Source organism: Balaenoptera ricei, chromosome 15 (assembly GCF_028023285.1).
Source record: "Balaenoptera ricei isolate mBalRic1 chromosome 15, mBalRic1.hap2, whole genome shotgun sequence".
In the NCBI taxonomy this organism is placed as follows: Eukaryota; Metazoa; Chordata; class Mammalia; order Artiodactyla; family Balaenopteridae; genus Balaenoptera; species Balaenoptera ricei.
Window position 1 is genome coordinate 51034415 of NC_082653.1, and position 20402 is coordinate 51054816.

A 20402-nucleotide genomic window follows, 5' to 3' on the forward strand; every position below is an offset into this window, starting at 1 on the left:
GTGGCTGCCCTGGAGTTTCCATGGGGCGGGCTGTCTAAGGCTACACTCGTGTCGGGTACGCAGTCCTTTCACTTGGACGGGCCACTTGCTGTGGGGACTGGTGAGAATTGTGGGTGGGAGCATAGTCACCCTGGATGGTAGGCTCCCCTGGGCTCCTCCCACCTTCTGCTGTTCCTGAGGCTCCTTGCTGTGCCCTTTCGCGTCCCCAAACTCAAACTGGCACCCATGGATTGTTCAGAGCTCAGGCACCAGACCTCTTCTCTCCACGCACATTTCGACACTCCTTCATTGGAGAACTGGGCCAGCCTTCTGGCTTTAAATACCATCAACATGCTGATGACCCCACATTTGGATCTCTAGCCTGGACCTCTCTCCTGGACTGCAGACCGTTGTAACCCTGTTTCCCCCTCCCCCCACCACGGAGTATCTCAGTAGAGACCAGAAGAGGAGGAGGTGAGTGTGCTCTCCTGCCATCCTCCTCTCCGTCTTGGGAGGCTTTTGCACTGCCCATGCAGACCCCGACCCAAGGAGGGTTTCCCCTCCAGTGCTGAGGAGCAACTCACCCTTGGCTCTTGCCCTAATTCTCTGGCCAGCTCCTCACAGCCTTGTTTGGACAGAGGCCCATGGCCACACCCAGTGTGGTCACTGTGGACTACCTCTGGGACCATCTGTCCAGAAAAATGTAGGGCATCTTCTCTGGGCTGGGCCCTAGGCTGGACACTGGCCTCTGCCCACCTGCCCCAGGAAGCGCCTCCTATGCACACACCCTCCTCCAGAGAAAGTGTTGGCTTTGCAACCAGCAAAAGGAGCAGAAAGGGCAGAAGTGGGTGTGGCTGACAGGGCCAGAGGAGCCCCAGAGTGCTCTGGGAGGAGCCTGGAAGGCTTGGGCCAGGGGCTTCATGCCTGCCCACAGGGGAGTGGCCAAGGGGAAACGGTGTGGGTGAGCATGAGGGCTGGGGCTATGGGAGCAGGTGCCTCTGGGGCACCTCTGGGCATGTGCACTCACACAGGTATGCACTCGAGTGCCCAGTGCCCAAAGGTGAGGAGCAGGGTGCAGGTGTGAAGGTGAGGGACTTTTGGGTGTGCACACTGGGGAGTCAGGATAGGTGCCTTCATTCAGTCGACCAGCTTCTACTGAGTTTCTTCTAGGTACCAGGTGCTGCTCTAGGCACCAGGAATAATACAAGGAACAAAAGAGACAAGAATGGGATGCTGTGTAAGCCCAGTGCACATCCTCCTTTTATGGGGAGGGCCCAGTGACAGCCAGGAAGGAGACAGGAGGTTCTGAGATGGGGGTGGGGAGCAGCCCTCCTCCTCTCCAGTGCTCGGGTCTTGGGAGCAGGGCACCAGGGTTTCCTGCCACAGGAACACCTGTCTTTCCCAAGTGGAGGCAGCTGGGGCCAAGTGTGTGGCAGTCTGCACTTGGGGATGGGGGCAGTGGTCTCCAGTATGCCTGCATTGTCTGAAGCAGCCTCCGTCCCTCCTGACCGATGGCGTGGATGGATGAGGAGCCAGCCCAGGGCCTGTGTGCAGACAAGTCTCTGCCACTCAAGGACGTTTGGCCTCAGGGTTGGGTGAGGAGGGGGTCCTGGCTCTGTTCCCCCACTTGCCTCTCCCATTCCCAGGCTTCATCAGGTCACTTCCGGGAACTCAATCTTTCTTCGTGTGTGTGACATTTTCTGGGGAAGGAAGGTGGTCTCCCCAGCTCCTGGGGCTCTTCCTCCCATCCCCCTGACTGGGCCAGCTGCCAGAGCGCCCAGCACCTCACATCCGGCTCCCCTCCCGACGCTCAGAGAGAGCCAGCATGTCTTCTCGGTTCTGCTAAATTTCTTCTTATCAACCTCCTCCGCCCTGCCCCTCAGCCAAGCTCAAACTCCCACCGCCCCCGCCGAACCCTGCGCATCCTGCGTTTCCTGCGCACTCGGGCTAACTGCCTTCAGCCGTGGGAGGGGCCCGGGTGGTCTCCCCGCGACTGCTCCTGGGCTTGGCTGGCTATTGGGGTGTGCGGCGCGGCGTCTCCCCGGTGAGCCCTTGCCCCCGGGCTGACCGCCGCCCCTGGGCTCCAGCCACACCGCACGGGCCTCCGCTGCCAGTTAACTGGATCCACGGCACCGCTTCCCTCGGGCGTCTCCCCGCGCTGGGATGTGCAGCCCCAGGGGTCCGCAGCGCCCAGGACAGGCCCGCAGCAACCATCCGTGGCGTGGGCCAACGAAGCTGAGCGACGCGGGCTACGGGCAGGATGCTGTGCGGCCAGAACCCGCGAGGGTAGCCCCGGACCCCAGGGCTCCGCGGTCCGGAACCCGCGGGAGGGTCCCTGGACCCGGACGGAGCGGAACGCGAGCGGACCAGCCGCTCAGGCTCTCCCGGCCGCTTCCGGTGTCTCGCCGCGGCCGCCTCTTCCGGCGCGGTGCCGCGGGTCTGGTAGGCGCGGAGCGGGAAGGAGGGGTGCCGCGCAGGCCGGGGGCGGTGGGGAGGACGGCCCTCTCCAGGTCCGGGCCGGGGCATGAGGGTCTCGGACCTGAGGCGGGGAGGGGCCTTGAGGTGGGGCGACCCTGAGCCGCTCTCCCGCAGCCATGGAGCAGGACGACCCGGCCGAGGCGTTGACGGAGCTGCGCGAGCGGCGGCTAGGCGCATTGGAGCTGCTGCAGGTGGCGGCGGGCTCGGGCCTGGTCGCCTACGCCGTGTGGGCACTGCTGCTGCAGCCGGGCTTCCGCCGCGTGCCGCTGCGGCTGCAGGTGCTGGGCCAAGGGGTGTGGGGACCAGCTGCCGGCTGGGCGGGCCCGGGCTGGGAGCGGGGCCTGGAGTGTGGCGCTAAGGGGGAGGGTGCACCTACTCCAGGGCTGTGGGTTGGGACCTCCTTTAGGTAGGACCGGACAGGCCACTCTAAGAAAGGAAGCCCAGGAGGCAGGCCCCACACCCTCACAGTCCCGCCTGCTTCCTTGTACAGGTGCCTTATGTTGGCGCGAGTGCCAGGCAGGTGGAGCACGTGTTGTCGTTGCTGCGAGGCCGTCCAGGAAAGATGGTGGACCTGGGCTCTGGCGATGGCAGGATTGTAAGGACCGTGTTCGTGTGTGTTGGGGAATGTCTTTGCTGACCCCTCCCGTGAGCGCACCTCCCCATCTGTTGGTCCTGACGCTCTTTGTGCCCACAGGTGCTGGCTGCCCACAAGTGCGGTCTCCGCCCAGCTGTGGGCTATGAGCTGAACCCGTGGCTGGTGGGGCTGGCGTGGCTGCATGCCTGGAGGGCAGGATGTGTGGGCAATGTCAGCTACCGCCGTGAGAACCTCTGGAAGGTAATCCAGGGAGTCCTGGACCCCCTCAGACCCCACCCCTGATCTCCATGCTTCCAGTTCTAGCTTGGCCACCCTGCTGACAGTGCCAGGCACCTCTGCCACCTGGGCAGGCTGGAGCTGGGACTTGGAAGCTGCAGTTACCCCATGCCCACCAAGCCTCTTTCCCTGCTGGGGCCCCAATCCCTGCTGGGGTGATTTCCTCTTCCTGCAGGTGAGCCTGAGGGACTGCCACAATGTGTCTGTGTTCCTGGCTCCTAGCGTGGTAGGTCTGGGGTTTGCTGACCCCATGGGAGGCCCGAGCCATCCCCAGTGTAGGTGCTGGGCCTGGAGGAGCTGGGTAGGGGGAGCTGTGTTCCACCCTGCCCACCCCAACCTCGCCTCTCTCCCATAGCTCCCACTGCTGGAGGACAAGTTACAGGCAGAGTTGCCTGCAGGAGCCCGAGTGGTGTCTGGGCGCTTCCCCCTCCCCACCTGGCAACCTGTGGCTGTACTGGGTGAGGGCCTGGACCGCGTCTGGGCCTATGATGTCCACAGTGGTGGGCCGGCTGGGCAGGCTGTCCCAGGGCCTAGTTCTGCCTCCGTACCTGGAGCCCCCAATTCTCAGGTTGGCTGACTGGACACAATAAAGACTCAGTGGGTTCCAGCCTGATTTTTGTTGGGTGGAGAGCTGGGTGGAATGATCTCCCAAGGGGGTGCTGTGGGGAGGGCTCCATGCTGGCTGTGAAGAGTTCTGCTCCAAGTTTATCTGTTGACCAGCTAACGGCTGCAGGTCCTTGGGTGCTGCAGCTTGGCTGGAGGTGTGGCCCCCGCTTTCCAGGGGTTCCCTGTACCCACCAGCTTCCTCAGCCTCAGGATCTCCTGCTTGTACCTGCTCAGAGAAACTAGGCATAGTCACCACCGGGCTGTGGACAAGCCCTGCTGCTAGTGCCTGGGACTAAGGTCCTTGGGTCTTACCCAGCCCACCTCTAGAGCCCACCTGCCCAGGTGCTGGTCCACGTACTCTTGTAGCTCAGAAAGTTGCTCCTCAGCCATCATGGCTCGGACTAGAAGCTGTGCTCTCTCCCTTTCCAGCTCTGCCTGGAATGGGGGAACATAAGCCATGAGCCTGGGCACAGTGTGAGGAGGGGCCTCTGGCCAGGCTTTGCCCACTACCTGGGTGCCACGGGAAAAGTCCTGTAGCTTCTGGCGGATCTGGGCCCAGGATGCAGCTTCCAGGCCCCTGTGAGGGGAGGAGGAGGGGTGGGCGTGAAAGGGGCATGGACCCAGCTGTTGACCAATGACCCTGCTCAAGTCAGGGCCCCTAGGTCCTTGAGGTGCCTGCTGGGAGCGAGTTTGGGACAGTATAGGGCTGCTTTTCCACTATGGGCCCTGTGAGGCTTGGAGTCATCTGTGCATGGGGGCAGCCACTGGCCACTCAGGGAAAGCTAAGCCACAAGGCCAGCTGGGACAGTGACCCCAGTGTCTGTAAGGATGCTTATGGGGGGGGCCTCCCCCCATGCTGGGGGGTTTCCCAAGACCCCAGGCAGGCGACTTGTCCCAGCTTCTGCCCACTGCAGAAGGTGCAGAGGCAAAGGCTGTGAAGGTCACCAGGTAGCCTGCTCCTGCCTTGCCCTGGGGTCAAGACTTCTACCGTCCATGCCACCACAGGTCTTCAGCTATGGGTCCTCCGAGTCTCAGCTGAAGTGTCCTTTCTTCGGGGTCTCTCCCTGACCCTCCCATTCAAGGGTAGCCCCCTCCCATCCAGGAGGATAGTCCCTCCTCTCTCCAGGCAGTTGGTTTTTCTGCAATTGTTAGTATCTCATAAGCAGACCGAGACTCGAGAATACAGATGGGCCACCTTGTTCACTGCAGCAACCAGAACCCCTCTAAGCAGTTAGTTCATAGGATAAATGAATGGGTCTCCCCAGCACCCACACCAGGTACTCACTGTGGCTCTAATGGGCCCCCCTGAGAGGCTTCACTGGGTTCTTTCTGTGGGAACAAGAGCAGCGGTTGCTGAATGAGGCAGGCTGCTCAGAGGCCCTGGGGTTGGGGCTTTGCTGAGCCTGGGATGGGTCCTGGGGTGAGTTGTGGGGCAGCAGGGAGGTGTCACCTGGGCCTGGAGCTTCTGGAGCTGCTTCTCCAGCCTAGCCTGGTCCTCCCTCAGGTGGCCGAATTTGGTGACCGTGTGCAGGGGTGGCGGCTCCATGTCTGAGGTGGCTGCACCAGAGGTAGCCTTGGGGGTCCTGGGTGCCCCGTTGGGATCCACCAGCACCTGTTGCACACTAAGCCCCGCACCAGGTCACCTAGAGCCATTCCACCCCAGGTGCCCAGCTCAGGGAGGGGCCCACCTCTGGGCAGCCAGCAGCTCCTCGTGCCTCCGGCTCAGATCTGCCAGGCGCTTGCGGTAGGTGCGAGCAGCCCGGGCTAGCTGTTGCTCACGGCTGTGATGCGCCCCCCGAATGTCCTCCAGAGTGGTTTCCAGGAATGTCCGAAGGGCTGTGGATGCAGGCTTTGGGCCTGCACCATCTGCATACCCCTGGAGGAGATAGGGCCGGGCTGGGGCGGGTCCACACCTCCCCCCAATTCCCTCCATGGAGCTGGTCTGACGACAGTATGCTGGGTGGGCCTGAAGTCTCCAAGGTCAGAGTCTCTCTGAAGTGGTCTAGCACACCCAGGCCAGACTCGGGCTCCCCAGGACCAGAGGCCTCCCACTCAACACAGGGCCAACCGGCCCAGTGCTCACAGCCACGGCTCGGGCGCAGTGCTGCAGTCGGATGGCGTACTCCTCGTTCAGCTTCTTGAGTTGCAGCTGCAGCCGGGCGTTCTCTGCTTCAGCCTGGTGGAGCTGGCCCTGGCAGGCAGACAATACCTGGGGGTGGAGATGGCCCTGAATTTATGTCCTGCAAGGTGGACCTTTGCTGAGCCAGACCTCAAAGCACGTAGGGGTGGGCCTCACCAAGGCTTGTGCAGCCAGTTGCTGCCCAGCTGTCTTGGCCTCCTCCTGGGCTCCCTGCAGCTGCCAGCCCAGGGCTGCCCTGCAGACATGGGTATGAGGCTTAGCCGGGCCCAGGGCAGGTGACTCCTTCTGCCCCTTAAGAACAGCTCCTTTGCTCACTGTGCCCTGCTGGGCCCTCCTGTCCCAGGTGAGGCAGTCACTCACACACGCGTCTCCAGTGCCTGCTGCCGAGCCCTGTGCTGCTCTGGCGCCCGATTTACTTCTCCCTGCGGCTGTGGGGTACACAAGGGCTGGCTGGGTGAGAGCCCAAGCTCTGGGCCCCCTGCACTGCCCCACCTCCACCGTGGGCTGGGAGAAACTTCAACAGATTCCCGGGCTAGGTGGCTGCACACTCACACCATCCCCCAGTTTCTGCTGCTTGTTCTTAGGGGTCAGGAAGTCCTTGGGCTGTGCCTGCACAGAAGAGCCCGTCTCAGCCTCACTGTTCCCCTGCTGGACCCCTGTTTAGCTTCCACCCATGCGCTCATGGTGACCTGGAGTCTGTGGTGGTCGGAGTGTCCCTGCCCCCAGGCCTTGTGCCCAAGCTCCTGTGCCAGTGCCTGGCGGTGCCCCGGATCAGCTTCTGCTGGGGCTGCCTGCTCTCCGTGCAGCTCTAGCTCCAGCACCCGGCTCTCCAGCCACAGGACCTGCGGGGTGACCAGGTCATCATCCATCTGGGCATCCACAGGGACACAGCACACACAGGACAGGTGGGGACTCGCAGACACTGCATGTGCACAGTCATATGGGGCACACCTGCACCCCTCACAGTTCTGGCACTAAGTGTGCACCCTCCCCCCATGCCCTCAGGCTGGCACACGTAGGCACACATCAGTGCCCACCTCACTCTTCAGCTCGAAGATTTCAGCCTCGTGTTGCTCCTTCAGGCGATGGGTTTTGATCTGCAGGTCCACCAGCTCCTTGCAGACCTGTGGATGGCCAGGATGAGAGGTGGGGCCTGTGGGGCCCTGGGGATGCCCTCCCTCCTGCCAGTGCCCGAGGGCCCCCACACCCACCTGCAGCTGCTGCTCCTCACTCAGCTCTAGATCTGAGGGAACCTCTGTCTCAAGGTTGGTGGCCCAAGTTGGGGCACCCCCAGGGACTCCTGGCAGCCAGGTCTCGGCCCGCGGCAGAACCTAGGGAGGCACCACCACTCATCCCCCAGGTGCGTCTCAGACCTGGGCTGTGGCCTCCACTCTCATGAAGCCACCAGCCATCCACCCCCACACCCTCAGCCTGGCAGAGCTGGGGCAGGCCCTCCCACAGCCAGGATCAGGCTGAGGTCCTGGGAGGACCTGCACCCCTCCTGGTCTCTGAGGGAACAGGGAGAATCCCCGAGCCCAGAAGCAGCAGCGTCCTGGGAGGACTCACATTCTTGGTGGCCCGAGGTGGGGCCCCTGACCTGGGGCCTGGGGCTGCCACATACTCCATAGGCAAAAAGGACTCTGGGCTGCCCCAAGCCCGGTGCCGCCTCGACTACTGGCCTGTTGCTGCAACACAGTGGTTTGTGTTGCCGAGGCCTCTGTTGTCCCCAGGAGACTCCCGGGGCCCCGCCCACGAGGGCAGGCAGGACAGTTCAGTCGTTGGGGAGGTGGGTGCGAACTCTCAACTTCTTCCATATTTTGCGATCCATTCTTTCCGGCTTCCTTTTCCTCATCTGGGAAACGCAGATCGGCACCCCAGCATTTATCAGGGACGCGGATGGAACCACGAGTGCATAGAAGGGCTCAGCCTGGGGACGTGTGGGACAGCGCGCATGGTATGGAGATGCCGCTGCTGTTACTGTTGTCCTCACACAGCGCGCTTTGCTCTACCATGTGGGTTCGCACACTCATTAGGCCCCTACGCTGAGCGCTGGACGGGCAGGCAAACTGGACAGATCCCTGCACCCCTCAGCCTGACGGAAGCGGGCTCAGACGTCCCAATCCGGGTCCGGGGTACTCAGCAGGACTGTCTCAGCCCGGTGCCAGGAGGGCTTCGCGGAGGAGGCGCCGCAGCGCCGGGCGCGACTGGCCAGACGTGCGCACAGCCCCGTTCGGGCACGCACGCGCTCCCTCCCGCGCACGCGCGTGCTCCGTGCACCGTGCTCAGGTCTCCGCGCGCGCAGGTTCCAGGCCGGCCCGGCTGGCGGGCGCCTCAGCGGCGCGGGCCGTTAGCGGCGGCCCGAGTGAGCGGCGCGCTCCGTCCAGGCCCCGTGACAGGCGCCCGAGGCCCGCCTCTGTCCGGCTGTCCTTCAGGCAGTCCTTGCGACCAGGTGGCGCAGCCTGCGGGGGTGAGTGGACGACCGGAAAAGGGGGCGGGTCGGGGTCGTACCTCGGAGGGAGGGGGCCTGGGGAGGGCGGGGCCTGCGGAAGGACGTTGAGGGGCGGGGCCTGGAGAGGGGCTGGTCCAGGGTCGCGCTGCGGCGGGAGGGCACCTGGGGAGGGGGCGGAGCCTGGGAGACAGGCGGGGCCTACCGGGGCAGCGGCGTGGCTGGGGGCGGAGCCGGAAGAGGGCGCGGCTCATCGGGGGTGTGGCCTGTTGCCCGGGGGCGGGGCCTTCGGCGGGCTGAGTCTTGGCGAGAGACTGGTCCCCGCAGCTGCAGGTCAACTTAAGCCTGGAGCTTGGGATTCCTCAAGGGCCCTCGGGAAAGTCCGGGAGCAGGGAGCGCGGTTCCTTTCCTGGCCCCCAGCGTGTCTGTGGAGCTGACCCCTCCCACGCACAGCCCTGCCTAGGGTCTGGAGAGGGTAGTCCCACCCTGAGGAAGGGGCTCAGGAGGCGCGGGGTGGCTGAGCTCTGCGACCATGAAGGTCAAAGTCATCCCTGTGCTTGAGGACAACTACATGTACCTGGTCATCGAGGAGCACACGCGGGAGGCTGTGGCCGTGGACGTGGCCGTGCCCAAAAGGGTGAGGGCAGCTTTTGGGCGGCGCGAGCACAGCTGTGGGCCCAGGCATCGTAGGCCGCGACCATCAGTCCGCACTCCGAGAGGCTCTCCAGACTACGCTGCCGAGGCCAGATTCTTCCCCTATTCTCTCATCTCTGGTTATTTGGCGTTTAGGGTTTCTTGATTATCTTGGGTCTCCTCTGAGGTTAGAGCCGTCTCGGGTATCTTTTCCCTGCGTACGGTGCCAAACTGTACTGTGTGCGCTGGGCGCTCAGTAATTGTCTGCTGGATCTCCCCTACCCCCAGGCCCATCCCCTGCCTGGGGCACTGTGCACCCGGGCCTGGCGCCCCAACACAGGCAGCCACCTGGACCATCTGCATCTCCCTAACTCCCATCCCTTTCAGCTGCTGGAGATCGTGGGCCGGGAGGGGGTATCACTCACCACTGTGCTGACCACCCATCACCACTGGTGAGTGCCATCAGGGCGGGCTGAGGCAGGAGGGTGTCACCCCTACCCTACCCTGACCCCATGTGATCCTGCTTCCGCCCACCCGCAGGGACCACGCCCGGGGCAACACGGAGCTGGTGAGGCTGCTGCCTGGCCTGGTGGTGCTGGGCGCAGATGAGCGCATCTGTGCACTGACCCGCAGGCTGGCACATGGCGAGGAGCTGCGGGTGAGCGTGCACTCAGGAGGGGTGGGGAGAGCGCCCTGGGCCCAACCACCTTACAGGCCCACCTGCTCCTCTGCCATAGTTTGGGGCCATCCACGTGCGCTGCCTCCTGACGCCCGGCCACACCTCGGGCCACATGAGCTACTTCCTGTGGGAAGATGAGTGTCTGGACCCGCCCGCCGTGTTCTCGGGTACCGGCTGCCCTGCGCCTACCCACCCCACCTCCCTCTGCCCCATCCACCTTCTCTGACCCACCCAACTCCCCAGGGGACGCATTGTCTGTGGCCGGCTGTGGCTCATGCCTGGAGACCACAGCTCAGCAGATGTACCACAGCTTGGTGGAGACCCTGGGCACCCTGCCTCCTGAAACAGTGAGCAGCCTGCCCCTTACCCTCTCATGGGGCCCAGCCTCCTACATAACCGGTGTGCTCTGCACCTGCCTTATGCCAGGGTTCAGGATGACTGCTTGCCAGCCGTGGGGACAGGTGGACCAGGTGAGGGGGGAGGGGCCGCGCCACTGGGGTGAGTGTCTCTGCCCATCTCTGCCTATGGTGGTGCTGTGCACCCCAAGTGCCTTCTTTCTCCAGAAGGTGTTCTGTGGTCACGAGCACACACTGGGCAACCTCGAGTTTGCACAAAAAGTGGAGCCTTGCAACAACCACGTGAAGGCCAAGCTATCGTGGGCCAAGGTGTGACCACTCCTCCCCTCTCAGTGGTAAGGTTGGAGGGTGGGGTAGGACTGGAACCAGGGAGGCACTGCAGGGGAGTCCGCCATGACCGACCCGGGTGACCAGACCTGGCTTGGCCCAGGGCATTCTGCCAGCCAAGGCTCCCACTGGTGAGGGAGGGGAGCTGGGCAGCCTGCAGGTCTGGCCCATGAGTGCCTGCCCTCAGGGTCTAGGCTCAAGCCCCCAGACTGGTGAGCTGAGCCAAGCTGCCTGGAGCTGCCAGACAAGGCTGTGACAAAGGCCTGTGGTCATTCCAGAAGAGGGATGAGGATGATGTGCCCACTGTGCCCTCAACCCTGGGCGAGGAGCTCCTTTACAACCCCTTCCTGAGGGTGGCGTGAGTATTGGCCAGCGTGCGGGCCCTCCTGTGGGGCAGGCTGGGGAGCACATGGCAGGGCCTGAGGCAGCCCATGTCGGGAGGACCTGTGTCCTCCCCAGGGGCCGCACTGCTGAACAGGCTGGCACGGGTCCAGACTGTTGTCCTTTGGGCCTCCCTGGCAGTCATTTGGATGCTGAGGGAGGTGTCAGGGGACTGGTTACTGGGCTGTCTGGCACCAGAGGGAGGCTGCTCTTTAAGTGCCCTCCAACAGTGGCTTCATTTCCACCGCCACGTCCAGCTTGCCCAGCGGTTCCCATCGAACCCCCTCTCCCCGCAGAGAGGAGCCTGTGTGCAAGTTCACAGGGAAGGTCGCCCCAGCTGAAGTCCTGGAAGTGCTCTGCAGGGAGCGAGCGAGCTTTGAGCAGGCAGCTGAGCCGCTACAGCCACAGGCCCGGGCACTCCTTGCGCTGCAGTGGGGGCTCCTGAGCATGCCCCGGCCGAAGTGAGCCCTACGTGGGCTGGGCCACACGCCCCTCCTCCCTTGGCCCACAGGAGGATCGAGCCTTCCTCAGCCCTGCCCAGCCTTAGAGGGTGGGCGCCCTGGCCTTTCCTGGTGTTGGACACCTGGGGCCCCTCTCTGGGCCACAGTGAGCCCTGAGACCTGGGTGTTTGCGAACTAGCCTAGTGGGGTGCACAGGGCTCCTGAACTTTGAATAAAGCTTTGAAAGGCCTCTTTTTTGATGCTGATAAACACTCTTGAAGAGAAGCCGGTTTCAGAGAGAGTTCCCTTTACTAGAAGTGAGCTTCTCGGGGCCAGGCCTGGTGGGCTGAATGCAATCTGCCCTCCCCCTGCTCCTTAAGTGGGGGTCCAGCTGTGGACACAGGACTCAGCCAGAGAGACCACTGAGGCCTGATAGCAAGAGTCCTTCCCACCTGGACTCAGCCCCCAAGACACAGGTTCTCAAGCCCCAGAGACCGCAGCTTCGTCGAACACCTGGTTCTAGGTGGAGGGAGCACCCATCCCCAGCTGGGGTCATGGGCCAGGTGCCTGTCTCCTGCCAGTGTCCTCTGCTGCCCAGTGTGGCAGGGTTCCCCAAGCTCTGCTGTGAGCTTGACCAGCCTGGCAGGTCCAGCCTATCACCACCCTCCACATTGCAGCTTCAGGTGACTCTAGAAATGGGGGATGAGGAACCCCCCCTTTTCTCTCCCTTAAGCTCCCCACAGGACGAGCTGAAACCCTCACAGCTTAGGCTGCCACAGCCAGGAGGAGTCAGGGCACCTCTAGGGCTCTGGGCCCATGGAGAGGTTCCAGCAGGTGGTGGAACCTCTGGCCCCCTGCAGCAGGGAGTCCGGGCGAGCACAGGCTGGAGGTCACCTTTACTGGCTGGGGGTCCTGAGTCCCATCTCTATGTGGGTCCCAATGTCCCCACATCTCATCCGGCATTTTGGGGGTGTGCCCTGGGGTCTCGGGCGACTTCCCTGCTGGAGATTCCACACGCCTTCCTGGGAGTCCTGGTGCTGGCTGTGTTGGGCCGGGTGGATCCTTGAGGCCTCCTACCACCTGATGCTGAGGCTGGAGCCAGCCTTTTCCACCGCGTGGTAGCTTGTGTGCAGCAGGCGGCTGGCCTGCTCTGAGCCCTCGCCCTGCAGCCAGTGCCCATACAGCTCCTGGACCCCAGGCGCATCCTCTGGTGCCTCGGTCCTGACCATGCTGTATAGCCTCTCAACCTGCTGGAGAAGCTCCTTGCCAGGCATGTCAGGGGCCTTGAGCTGGCCTCCACCATTCAAGCAGCCTGTAGCAGAGAAGGACAGGCAGAAGTGTGGTCAAGGGGAGGGTGTCAGCACACGGGGTCCCAGAGGGCCCACTCTGTCTGCAGCTACCTGAAGGGCAGGCCATGACCTCCACATAGTGGTATGGGCAGCGGCCTCGCTTGAGCTTTTGCACCAGGTTCTGGATGTTGCGGAAGCCGTAGGCCGCGGCGAAGTGCAGCAGGACCCGGCCCTCCCTCTCCAGAGTCACCTCCTGGAGGTCCTTGTTCCTGAGGGGACACAGACCAGGCTGTCCACACGGCACGCCCAGGCTTCCTCCCAGGTGGGGGACAGTGATAGGGGAGGGTAGAAAGCTCCCTTCAATGAGTGGGGCAGGTGGCCTCAGCCCCAGCCTTGGTTTCCTGGTCTGTAGAATGGGAACCCCACCTTCCCAAGGTCTGACAAAGGCCCCAGCCCGCCCTCCCTGGAATGGGGACTCACATTGGGACACACCCTGTGCCAGGAAAACCGTCCTGCCACCATGGGCCTCTGGGGCCCTGGGTCACCGTGCTGTGGGTAGCGGACACTGAGCCCTATGATGAGGAGACCAAGGGCTGGAGAGCTCTGGCCCCTTCACATGAGCCAGAGGGGAGGGCCCAGCTCCTGCCTGGTGCCCCGAAAGGCTGCCCTGCCCCAAGCTCCAGCCCTTCCCACTGACCTCAGGGGTCTGTAGGTGACTTCAGTGACGTGGATTCCAAAGAGCTCCTGGGCTGCATGCCGGAACACGTGCTCCAGGTAGCCCCCCGAGCCCCCACCCTGATGGCTGGTAGGCTCCTGGGCAGATACACTGCTGCACCTGGGGAGGAGGGCATGGCCTCAGGTGGTAGTGGGGCTGCTGTCCACCAAGGCTTCCGGGTAACCTCTGTCTGTCATGTTTGAGAGCGCTTGCTTTCTAAGTGGAAGATGAGTCACAGACTCCAGGGCTTTGTGGGTGTGTCAGGAGGAGGCTCTGGGGGAAAAGGACTGTCCCCTCCGTCATGTCACCTGTTCTGGGGGGCTCAGACCTGTATGAAGTTGGGGTCAGCTCTGATAACCATCAGCCAATTGTCCACAGGCCGTCTCGTGAACTCAACCACCTCTGGACACCAACACATACCACGGGGCAGACGCAAAACCAACCAGAAGGAAGCTGAGGCAGAGAAGAAGGGGGAGGACAGTGCCTGCCCCCGCCTCGTCCCTTCTGCTGCCCACCAGGACATCAGTGACCCCAAGGTCAAGAGCACCCCAATGCTGGACGAGCTTACTGCCCCTGACATGGCAGGCGCGACGTACAGACTGTCCAGGGTAGCCGGCTCCAGCTCTGACAGCGAGACCCCTTCTTCTTCCAGCAGCTTGAAGACTTCTCCTACGATGAGACCACAGCACAGACAGACGCTCTTCAGCTGAATCTCAACAAAAACAGAGACCATGAAAGATCCCCACCACCTGCATCCCTAGCAACCTGTGAGTGGCCAGACGTCCAGCCCCTGCTCGTGAGTGGAGGATGAACCCAGCCAGAGGCAACTCCACTTCTGAAGGGCCTCCCGGTGCTGCGGTGGGGCAGACGCGCCTGACCCTGGGGTGCCTCACAATGCGCCTGGAGTGGGCAGGGCACCGCGTCCCTGGACAGCGACCCTCCCCGGATTGTCTGCCTCCCGGGTGGGCATTCATTTCTCTTTTAAGCATTTGGGAGCCTCTGCAAGGCTGCTCAACTCACAGACGGGGTGACCAACATGAGCCAGGGGGGTTGTGCTGGGCCTGACGCTGGGGACACAGCGCCAGCAGGCTCGGGGCCCCGTACCTGTTGTGATGACACAATCCACATCGCGTGTCTGGTGCTCTTGGCTGAAGAAGTCGGGTCTGGAGGCTTCCAGCTTTTTGTCGTAGCAGGGCATCACCGTCACGTGGTAGATCTTGTCGGGGGTCAAATGCTGCGTGGAGAACACGGCAGTGGTGCAGCTGCCTGGCCCCAGCAGCAAAGGCTGAGGCGGAGGTGACAGCACAGGCACGGCTGGGAGCACAGTTCTGCGTGTGGGTCCATGACCACTGCAGTCTTGGCTCATTTTGTAAGATGTCCCTGTTACCTGCTGCTGGGAGAAGAAGTCCTTGACCAGGGAGCCCATGACCTGCTGCGGGGACCGGGCGGTGCTGATGTGGGGGAGGAGGACGTTCCCGTGGGTCTTCTCGGCGTAGCAGATCCAGCCTGAGGCCGACACAGGGTGGGGGTGGTGGGGGAAGCGAGCAGGGCAGGGGTGTGACTTTCTGGGGTGGACCGACTTGTACAGGAGTTAGGAGCCCACTAAGAAGCCCCCACTCTGCTGTCGCCGACACGTGTCTCAGGTGTCCCTGTGATCACCCCTCTGGGAACTGAAGCGACTACAGGTGACCCGCAGGCAGTGCCTGCTGACAAGCCCCTCCCCCAGCACTCCTGTCACCCATGTCCAGCTGTTGACATCGGTCCGCAGCATCAGCATACCTGGGCAGGCGGAAGTCAGCACAGGCAAGGCCTGCTTGGAATCAGCCTGTGCTCGGAATCGCCGCACGAACTCCCGCTGGCTCTCGAGGAGGCTGAAGTTCCTCGAGAAGGTGGTATCAAACACGTAGTGTGCCCCTGCAAGGGAGCACCCATCTCACCCCAAGAAGGATGGCCACAGCCCCAGGCGCTGCCCACCTTGCCCCGGGAGCAGGGCTCTGCCTTCCCGTGGGGCGTCACATGACACGCTGGTGTGCAGACAGCCCAGCGTCCTTGGGCCTTCCTTCCTCTGAGCTCGGTGGCTGCCAGGGACCAGGCCAAACCCTGCATGCTGCCTAGGGCAGCCGCCGGCACCGGGGCTCACCCCACGTCCTCCCAGCCCTGCTCCCAGCACGCAGAGGTCGACCAGCTGATCTGAGCCAGAACCCAACTCAGACCTGGGACATGTGCCTTGATGGTGATAGTTTAAAAACAATATTAGGAGTGGGTAAATTCCAGACTCGGGGAAGTGCAACATCAGAATTCAGACAGTTTTCTATTAAAAGGCACTGCTCTCTGTATCAAAACAAAACTTCAAGTTGAAGTCAACCTCAGAGAGTTTCTGATGCGTTTAAGTCCAGTGACAGCGGGGCATGACAAGCCCCCCGCCAGCCCTCGTGTCCAAGCTGGAGCTCACCCAAGGTTCAGCACCTACCTATTTTTTTAAAGAATGCAGTTAATTTCCTGGCGGTGTCTGTAGGATTCAGCTGAAATCTCACAGCCAGCGACGCTCTGGACTGGGGAGAGACCGAGATGACAACCAGCCTCTGCTGATCGGGCGCCGCCATCTGCAAAGCAAGGGACCTGCCGCTCACTCTGTGTGTTTAACAGATTCCAAGCCTAACTCCATCAGGGCGTGTCATTTTTGCAAACACGTAGAACCTAAAGTTTAGGGTTAACACTTCAATGTCAAAATACAAGTAATTGACTGAGATCCCACCGATGAGACCTAAAAATGCCAGGAGTCACTAGGAGACATAGGACAAAGGGCACCAGAAGATGAGATGCCCTGACAACACGAGTGAGGGATGCTGGGGTTGATGTCGGGTTAGAGTGGCATCCCAAAGACTGCCCCACTGCTCACCTTATTAGCACCTAGAACCTTCCGCAGCTCCTCGTGGCTCTGCTGAGTGATGAGCACGGTCTCTGCCGAAGTGACGCAGCCACTGCACGCCAGGCAGTCGTCCAGCGAGATCTTGGCCCTCTCCAGCTTCTTCGTCCCTCCATCCTGGAAGCACAAGAACCTGGTACCCCAAGGGCCCTCCGCATGAGGATGTGGAGCTCTCAGATGATGGGACCCACAGGAAACCTTCATTCTCCGTCTCACAACACTGACAACCAACTACTGGCTTTATGTGCTGTAAGTTCTTAGAAATTAAATATGTATTGCAGAAACACGTATACACGTTCTAGACTTTCATAGTGGCACCGAATTCTAACTTTGGTACAAACTTGGCTGGCACGTCAGATCATATTGAAGAGGCTTGCTGCCCACCAGGGGTGGGAGACGGGCGTTAAATCTGCAAAGAAGCAGCTGACTCATCACAGAGGCCCTGGACAGTCGTTGGTCCCCAGGCTGCCCTCACGGGGCTGTGGGGACAGGAAAATGCCCAAGGCCGGGCTCTAAATGGAGGAGGAAGAGAAAGGCAAGGGCAAAGATTAAGGAAGAAAGGAGAGAGGGACAAGGAGAGGGGCAGAGGGAGGAGATGGCGGGAGCCTGTGCCCACCTGGGCTGTGCCTGCCTAGTGCCAACACACAGAAGAGTGGGTGAGGGACACAAGGGGCAGTCACAGTGTCAGACTCGGCCAGACATTTGCAGAACTTGGTGTTCAAGCCAGCCTCCAGGCTGGGCAACTCTTCTTAGCTGCAAAAGATCCTAGTAGAGCCCCTTCACTCCCTCTGCACACACAGGAGTGGTCTGAGCCAGGGCCAGGTGAGTTTCAGGGGCCCAGAGTGTGACCAGGGGGCTGACAAGACTGGAACTCTCTTCCAGCCCAGATCACTAGGCCTTACTTAGCACCAAAGACACAATTTGAGCTCAGTGCATTTTCCCAGGTTGGACTGGCCTCAAGGCCAGGCTGTGATGCTGTGCTGAGCAGGGGGCTGATGTGCTTCCGACTTCCCTCCAGATCAACCACTGCTGCTCTGGAGCAGCGCCCACTGGGTCCCTAAAAAGGACCCAGTCTTCCGTGCTGTGCTGGGCTTGGGCGGGACCCATGGTGTGCTGCTGCGTCACCCTCCTGGGCTGAGTGAACAGTGGCTCTCTCCCTGTGAACTCTGGATCCTGCTGTCTGGCCCTACCATGAACCATCCTGTGGCTCCTCCTCTGCTTGGGCAGGATCCCCGGGCCAGCGTGCCTGGTGGTGCCTGCAGTCCCTGGGACAGCACAGATGTTCTTGAGAGTCCAAATGGCAAAGAGTCGGGGTAAATTTTAACGCCACTGGATTAGCATCTTGTCATTCCTAAATTACACAGGAAGTAGGTGTTCCCTAAGAACAAGTGGTCTGGACTAGAAAATCTTACACAATTACAACTCAGAGAGAGAAGGAGAGAGGGAGGGGATGCGGGAACTGCCATCTCTGCAAAGAGCTCTCTGCAGAACATATCTGAGAAAGGACTGGTGAGACGTGCAAGATCCTGTGGCCCCTGCATTTGTCACTCGACGGAGCAGTGAAACGTGGTTCAGGCCAACCGAGCTGGCACTTACCTGACTGACTTGGAAGTAACTCCCGTCATTTTCGATGTGGATCTTGGCCGCGCCGCTTCCCGGCCTCTTATCCACCCTCATGGGCTTGATGCAATCCTATACCAGTAAGAAACCCCAACAGGCACCTGAGTTCACAGAGGCGGAAGAAGAGGGGCAGCCTGATGGCCACACCACCACCTGGGACGAAAACTCTGCCCTGATTCCGGTCTTCCTGCAGCAGAAGCACTCTTAGCGCTATGGATCTTGTTACTGCTTACCCTACTCACGCCTGGTCAGACACTCTGTCCGACCAAGAGTCGCTCTGCAGGTCACAGTCAGATGGAGGCGGTGCTGACTGGGCCTGCACGCTAACCTGTCTGCAGACAGCACCAACCCACACCCTCACCTTTCTCAACGTAAACGTCTGGCGCGGCACCGTGGCCAGTTTTTCACTGACTGCTGGGAGGAAGCCAGGGGGTCGCTAGGAACGCTTGGCCCCGCCCAGTTCCTGGAAGAAAGTTCCTTTCTCTGCCCAGCTCCTGGAGTTCTCGCGGTCTCTCTCAACAGGAGCACCTCACTGGCCATCGCATTCCCAAAGGGAACTAGCCCCAGAAAGCCTTGGTGGGAGGCCTGTCCGAGCTCCTCCTGCTGCTGTGCCGGGACCAGCCCCACCCGTTCCTCCTCCTGGGACGGATTAGCTATGGCCCTCCGAGCCTTGGTCCTGCACGGCTGGTGGCAACCGATAAGCGGAGACACCAGATAAGGGCGGCCGGCTCTCAAGTGCAGCTGTCCTGTCCCCTTTGGGGGCAAGCTCTGTCTTCCCCCTCGGGGGGGACACCTACGACGACCACCGCGGTGCCTCCAGTGGAGCACCTCCCCTGCCCTCGCAGCGGGGTGGGGCCGTCCCACTCTGTTCACACGCAAGGAACTGGCCAGGGAAGCTCGGCAGGGTCTCCCGGGCCCCAAGCTAGGTGAGTCCGGCTGCACTGGCCGCCCGGGAAGGGGACGCGGAAGCAACGGGGCTGTGCGACCCAGCAGCCTCGCTTCTTAGCCCCTCTCTCAGGGGAGAGACTGCGGCGGAGGGGGCTCCCCGCTCACGGCCGCCGCCCGGCCCGCCCACCTGAGACGGCGCGATGAAGTCGTCCAGGTCCGTCAGCTGTAGGGCCCCGCTGAAGAGCGACGCCATGGTGCCACACTGCCGCCCGGCGCCACGCGCAGGTGTCACCAAATGCCGCGAAACGGTGAAGCGGTTCCGCCACGCTGCCGGAAAGCGTCCGCATGGCTCATGCGCGACTGGCCAAGCGGCTGGGCATCCGGAAGGCGCGCGCCCCCTGCTGGCGACCCCGGGCACCTCTCACTCTCCCCCATGCCTGGGCGCGGGCCGGGAGGTAGAGGGGCGACGGGGCGGCGGGGAGGCGAGGGCGCCTTCCTCGCGGTCCCGGGCTCACCTGCCAGCCAGGTGTGCGGCCCCCGCCGTCTCCGCCCCGGGAGAGATGCAGCCGACTTCCTTTACTTGGTTCCGGACGCAGCCCAAGAACCCAGAAGGGCGCCGGGTACGCAGAGACGCCCAGTTTCTGTTGAAAAGAGAAGAAAATGAGAGTGACGGGGATGGGAAGCCGTTCCTCCCGAGGCTGCGGCTCAGTGCAGAGCCCTGGGGTTCTCGGAGAGAGTCCGCGGTTATTTCAAAGACCAGCCTGAGAAAACTCTATTTCCCTGTGAGGTTTTATTACCTGAGACAAAACCGCTGCTGGCTGGACTCAGTTCTTGAGTTGTCATGTACAGGTAATGACCACTTTTTATGGGGCTTTCCAGAAAACGCCAGTGATCGAGTCTGGCACATCCCTGGGACCCACGTGGGCCCAGCCCTGAAGGTGCCTTGGCAGGATCAGCCCCAGAATACCCCGCGGGCAGGGCATGATCTCACATGCTGGGGGCCCATCCCAGCCTGTGCTCTTCTTGGGGTTCTTGTTCTGATGTGGGCTCTTCCTGGTGATTCCTCACCTACCTGCGGGTTAACTGTGACGTCCAGGTGCCTGAGGCCCAGGTGCTGGTGCGGCCTCCTCCAGCACCTGCCGCCTCTCCTCGTGGCTCCCAGGATGGGAACTTTCTTTTCAGCAGCGAGAGGGGCTTTCACCAGGGGCTGTACCTGGTGGGCTTCCAGGCCCCAGCACCCGCCGTCCTGGCAATATCTGACTAAAGTCTGGAGTACGATGTCTGAAATCTCAACATTCTCACTCATTATTAGAACCAGACAAATACAAAAATAAACTTAGCTTCACTGCAATGCTCCAGAGAACGTTTACAAAAAATGTGTGAGGATAATAAGTGCTGTTGGGAACAGGGCAGGATGAGGGTCGGTTAGGCTGGGGTGATGGAGAGGGTTTATAGCATAGGGGGCTCTGGCTGAGGCTGGGGGACAAAGGCTCAGTAGTTGTGGCTCACGGGCCTAGTTGCTCCGTGGCATGTGGGATCTTCCCAGACCAGGGCTCAAACCCGTGTCCCCTGCATTGGTAGGCAGATTCTCAACCACTGCGCCACCAGGGAAGCCCAGCAGGCAGATT

The 20402-nt window shown here is 61.9% G+C and overlaps 4 protein-coding genes and 1 long non-coding RNA gene across 20 annotated transcripts; 3 read left to right on the forward strand and 2 right to left on the reverse strand.

Annotated features, from left to right (window-relative positions):
- Positions 1-2323: 2323 nt before the first annotated feature.
- ANTKMT (adenine nucleotide translocase lysine methyltransferase) lies at positions 2324-3935 on the forward strand. Of its 2 annotated transcripts, XM_059898051.1 has the most exons (6): positions 2324-2421; positions 2572-2735; positions 2948-3052; positions 3152-3292; positions 3504-3554; positions 3684-3935. In XM_059898051.1, exons 2-6 carry the CDS (start codon positions 2574-2576, stop codon positions 3903-3905), a joined length of 681 nt encoding a protein of 226 aa, XP_059754034.1. In that variant the 5' UTR covers positions 2324-2421; positions 2572-2573; the 3' UTR covers positions 3906-3935. The 2 variants fall into 2 exon arrangements, with proteins under 2 accessions (XP_059754034.1, XP_059754035.1); XM_059898052.1 differs by lacking the exons at positions 2324-2421; positions 3504-3554 and having other exon boundaries at positions 2459-2735.
- Positions 3563-8536, reverse strand: CCDC78 (coiled-coil domain containing 78). Of its 7 annotated transcripts, XM_059898038.1 has the most exons (14): positions 7641-8536; positions 7286-7405; positions 7112-7198; positions 6764-6916; positions 6627-6683; positions 6435-6502; positions 6231-6309; positions 6018-6143; positions 5623-5810; positions 5385-5556; positions 5220-5263; positions 4445-4511; positions 4269-4369; positions 3563-4160 (listed from the first exon to the last, which is right to left on the reverse strand). In XM_059898038.1, the coding sequence occupies exons 1-14, from the start codon at positions 7698-7700 to the stop codon at positions 4049-4051; spliced, it is 1434 nt and encodes a 477-aa protein (XP_059754021.1). In that variant the 5' UTR covers positions 7701-8536; the 3' UTR covers positions 3563-4048. The 7 variants fall into 7 exon arrangements, 6 of the variants coding, with proteins under 6 accessions (XP_059754021.1, XP_059754018.1, XP_059754017.1 ...); XM_059898035.1 differs by having other exon boundaries at positions 4293-4511; XM_059898034.1 differs by having other exon boundaries at positions 4269-4511.
- Positions 4033-11965, forward strand: HAGHL (hydroxyacylglutathione hydrolase like). 7 transcript variants are annotated; one of them, XM_059898044.1, is made up of 11 exons: positions 4033-6979; positions 7080-7434; positions 7940-8541; positions 8974-9157; positions 9442-9605; positions 9694-9811; positions 9891-9999; positions 10076-10179; positions 10396-10497; positions 10794-10873; positions 11193-11965. In XM_059898044.1, exons 4-11 carry the CDS (start codon positions 9053-9055, stop codon positions 11359-11361), a joined length of 951 nt encoding a protein of 316 aa, XP_059754027.1. In that variant the 5' UTR covers positions 4033-6979; positions 7080-7434; positions 7940-8541; positions 8974-9052; the 3' UTR covers positions 11362-11965. The 7 variants fall into 7 exon arrangements, with proteins under 7 accessions (XP_059754027.1, XP_059754026.1, XP_059754028.1 ...); XM_059898043.1 differs by having other exon boundaries at positions 7080-7220; XM_059898045.1 differs by having other exon boundaries at positions 7080-8541; positions 10399-10497.
- Positions 11627-19069, reverse strand: CIAO3 (cytosolic iron-sulfur assembly component 3). Of its 2 annotated transcripts, XM_059898041.1 has the most exons (11): positions 18962-19069; positions 17863-17958; positions 16240-16383; positions 15811-15943; positions 15120-15254; positions 14728-14846; positions 14445-14574; positions 13937-14009; positions 13323-13460; positions 12737-12894; positions 11627-12648 (listed from the first exon to the last, which is right to left on the reverse strand). In XM_059898041.1, the coding sequence occupies exons 1-11, from the start codon at positions 19025-19027 to the stop codon at positions 12410-12412; spliced, it is 1431 nt and encodes a 476-aa protein (XP_059754024.1). In that variant the 5' UTR covers positions 19028-19069; the 3' UTR covers positions 11627-12409. The 2 variants fall into 2 exon arrangements, with proteins under 2 accessions (XP_059754024.1, XP_059754025.1); XM_059898042.1 differs by lacking the exon at positions 13323-13460.
- Positions 12414-14868, forward strand: LOC132349559 (uncharacterized). Of its 2 annotated transcripts, none has more exons than XR_009497689.1 (3): positions 12414-12947; positions 13038-13399; positions 13719-14868. It is a non-coding gene; the product is annotated as an uncharacterized LOC132349559 (long non-coding RNA). The 2 variants fall into 2 exon arrangements; XR_009497688.1 differs by having other exon boundaries at positions 13128-13399.
- Positions 19070-20402: the final 1333 nt, after the last annotated feature.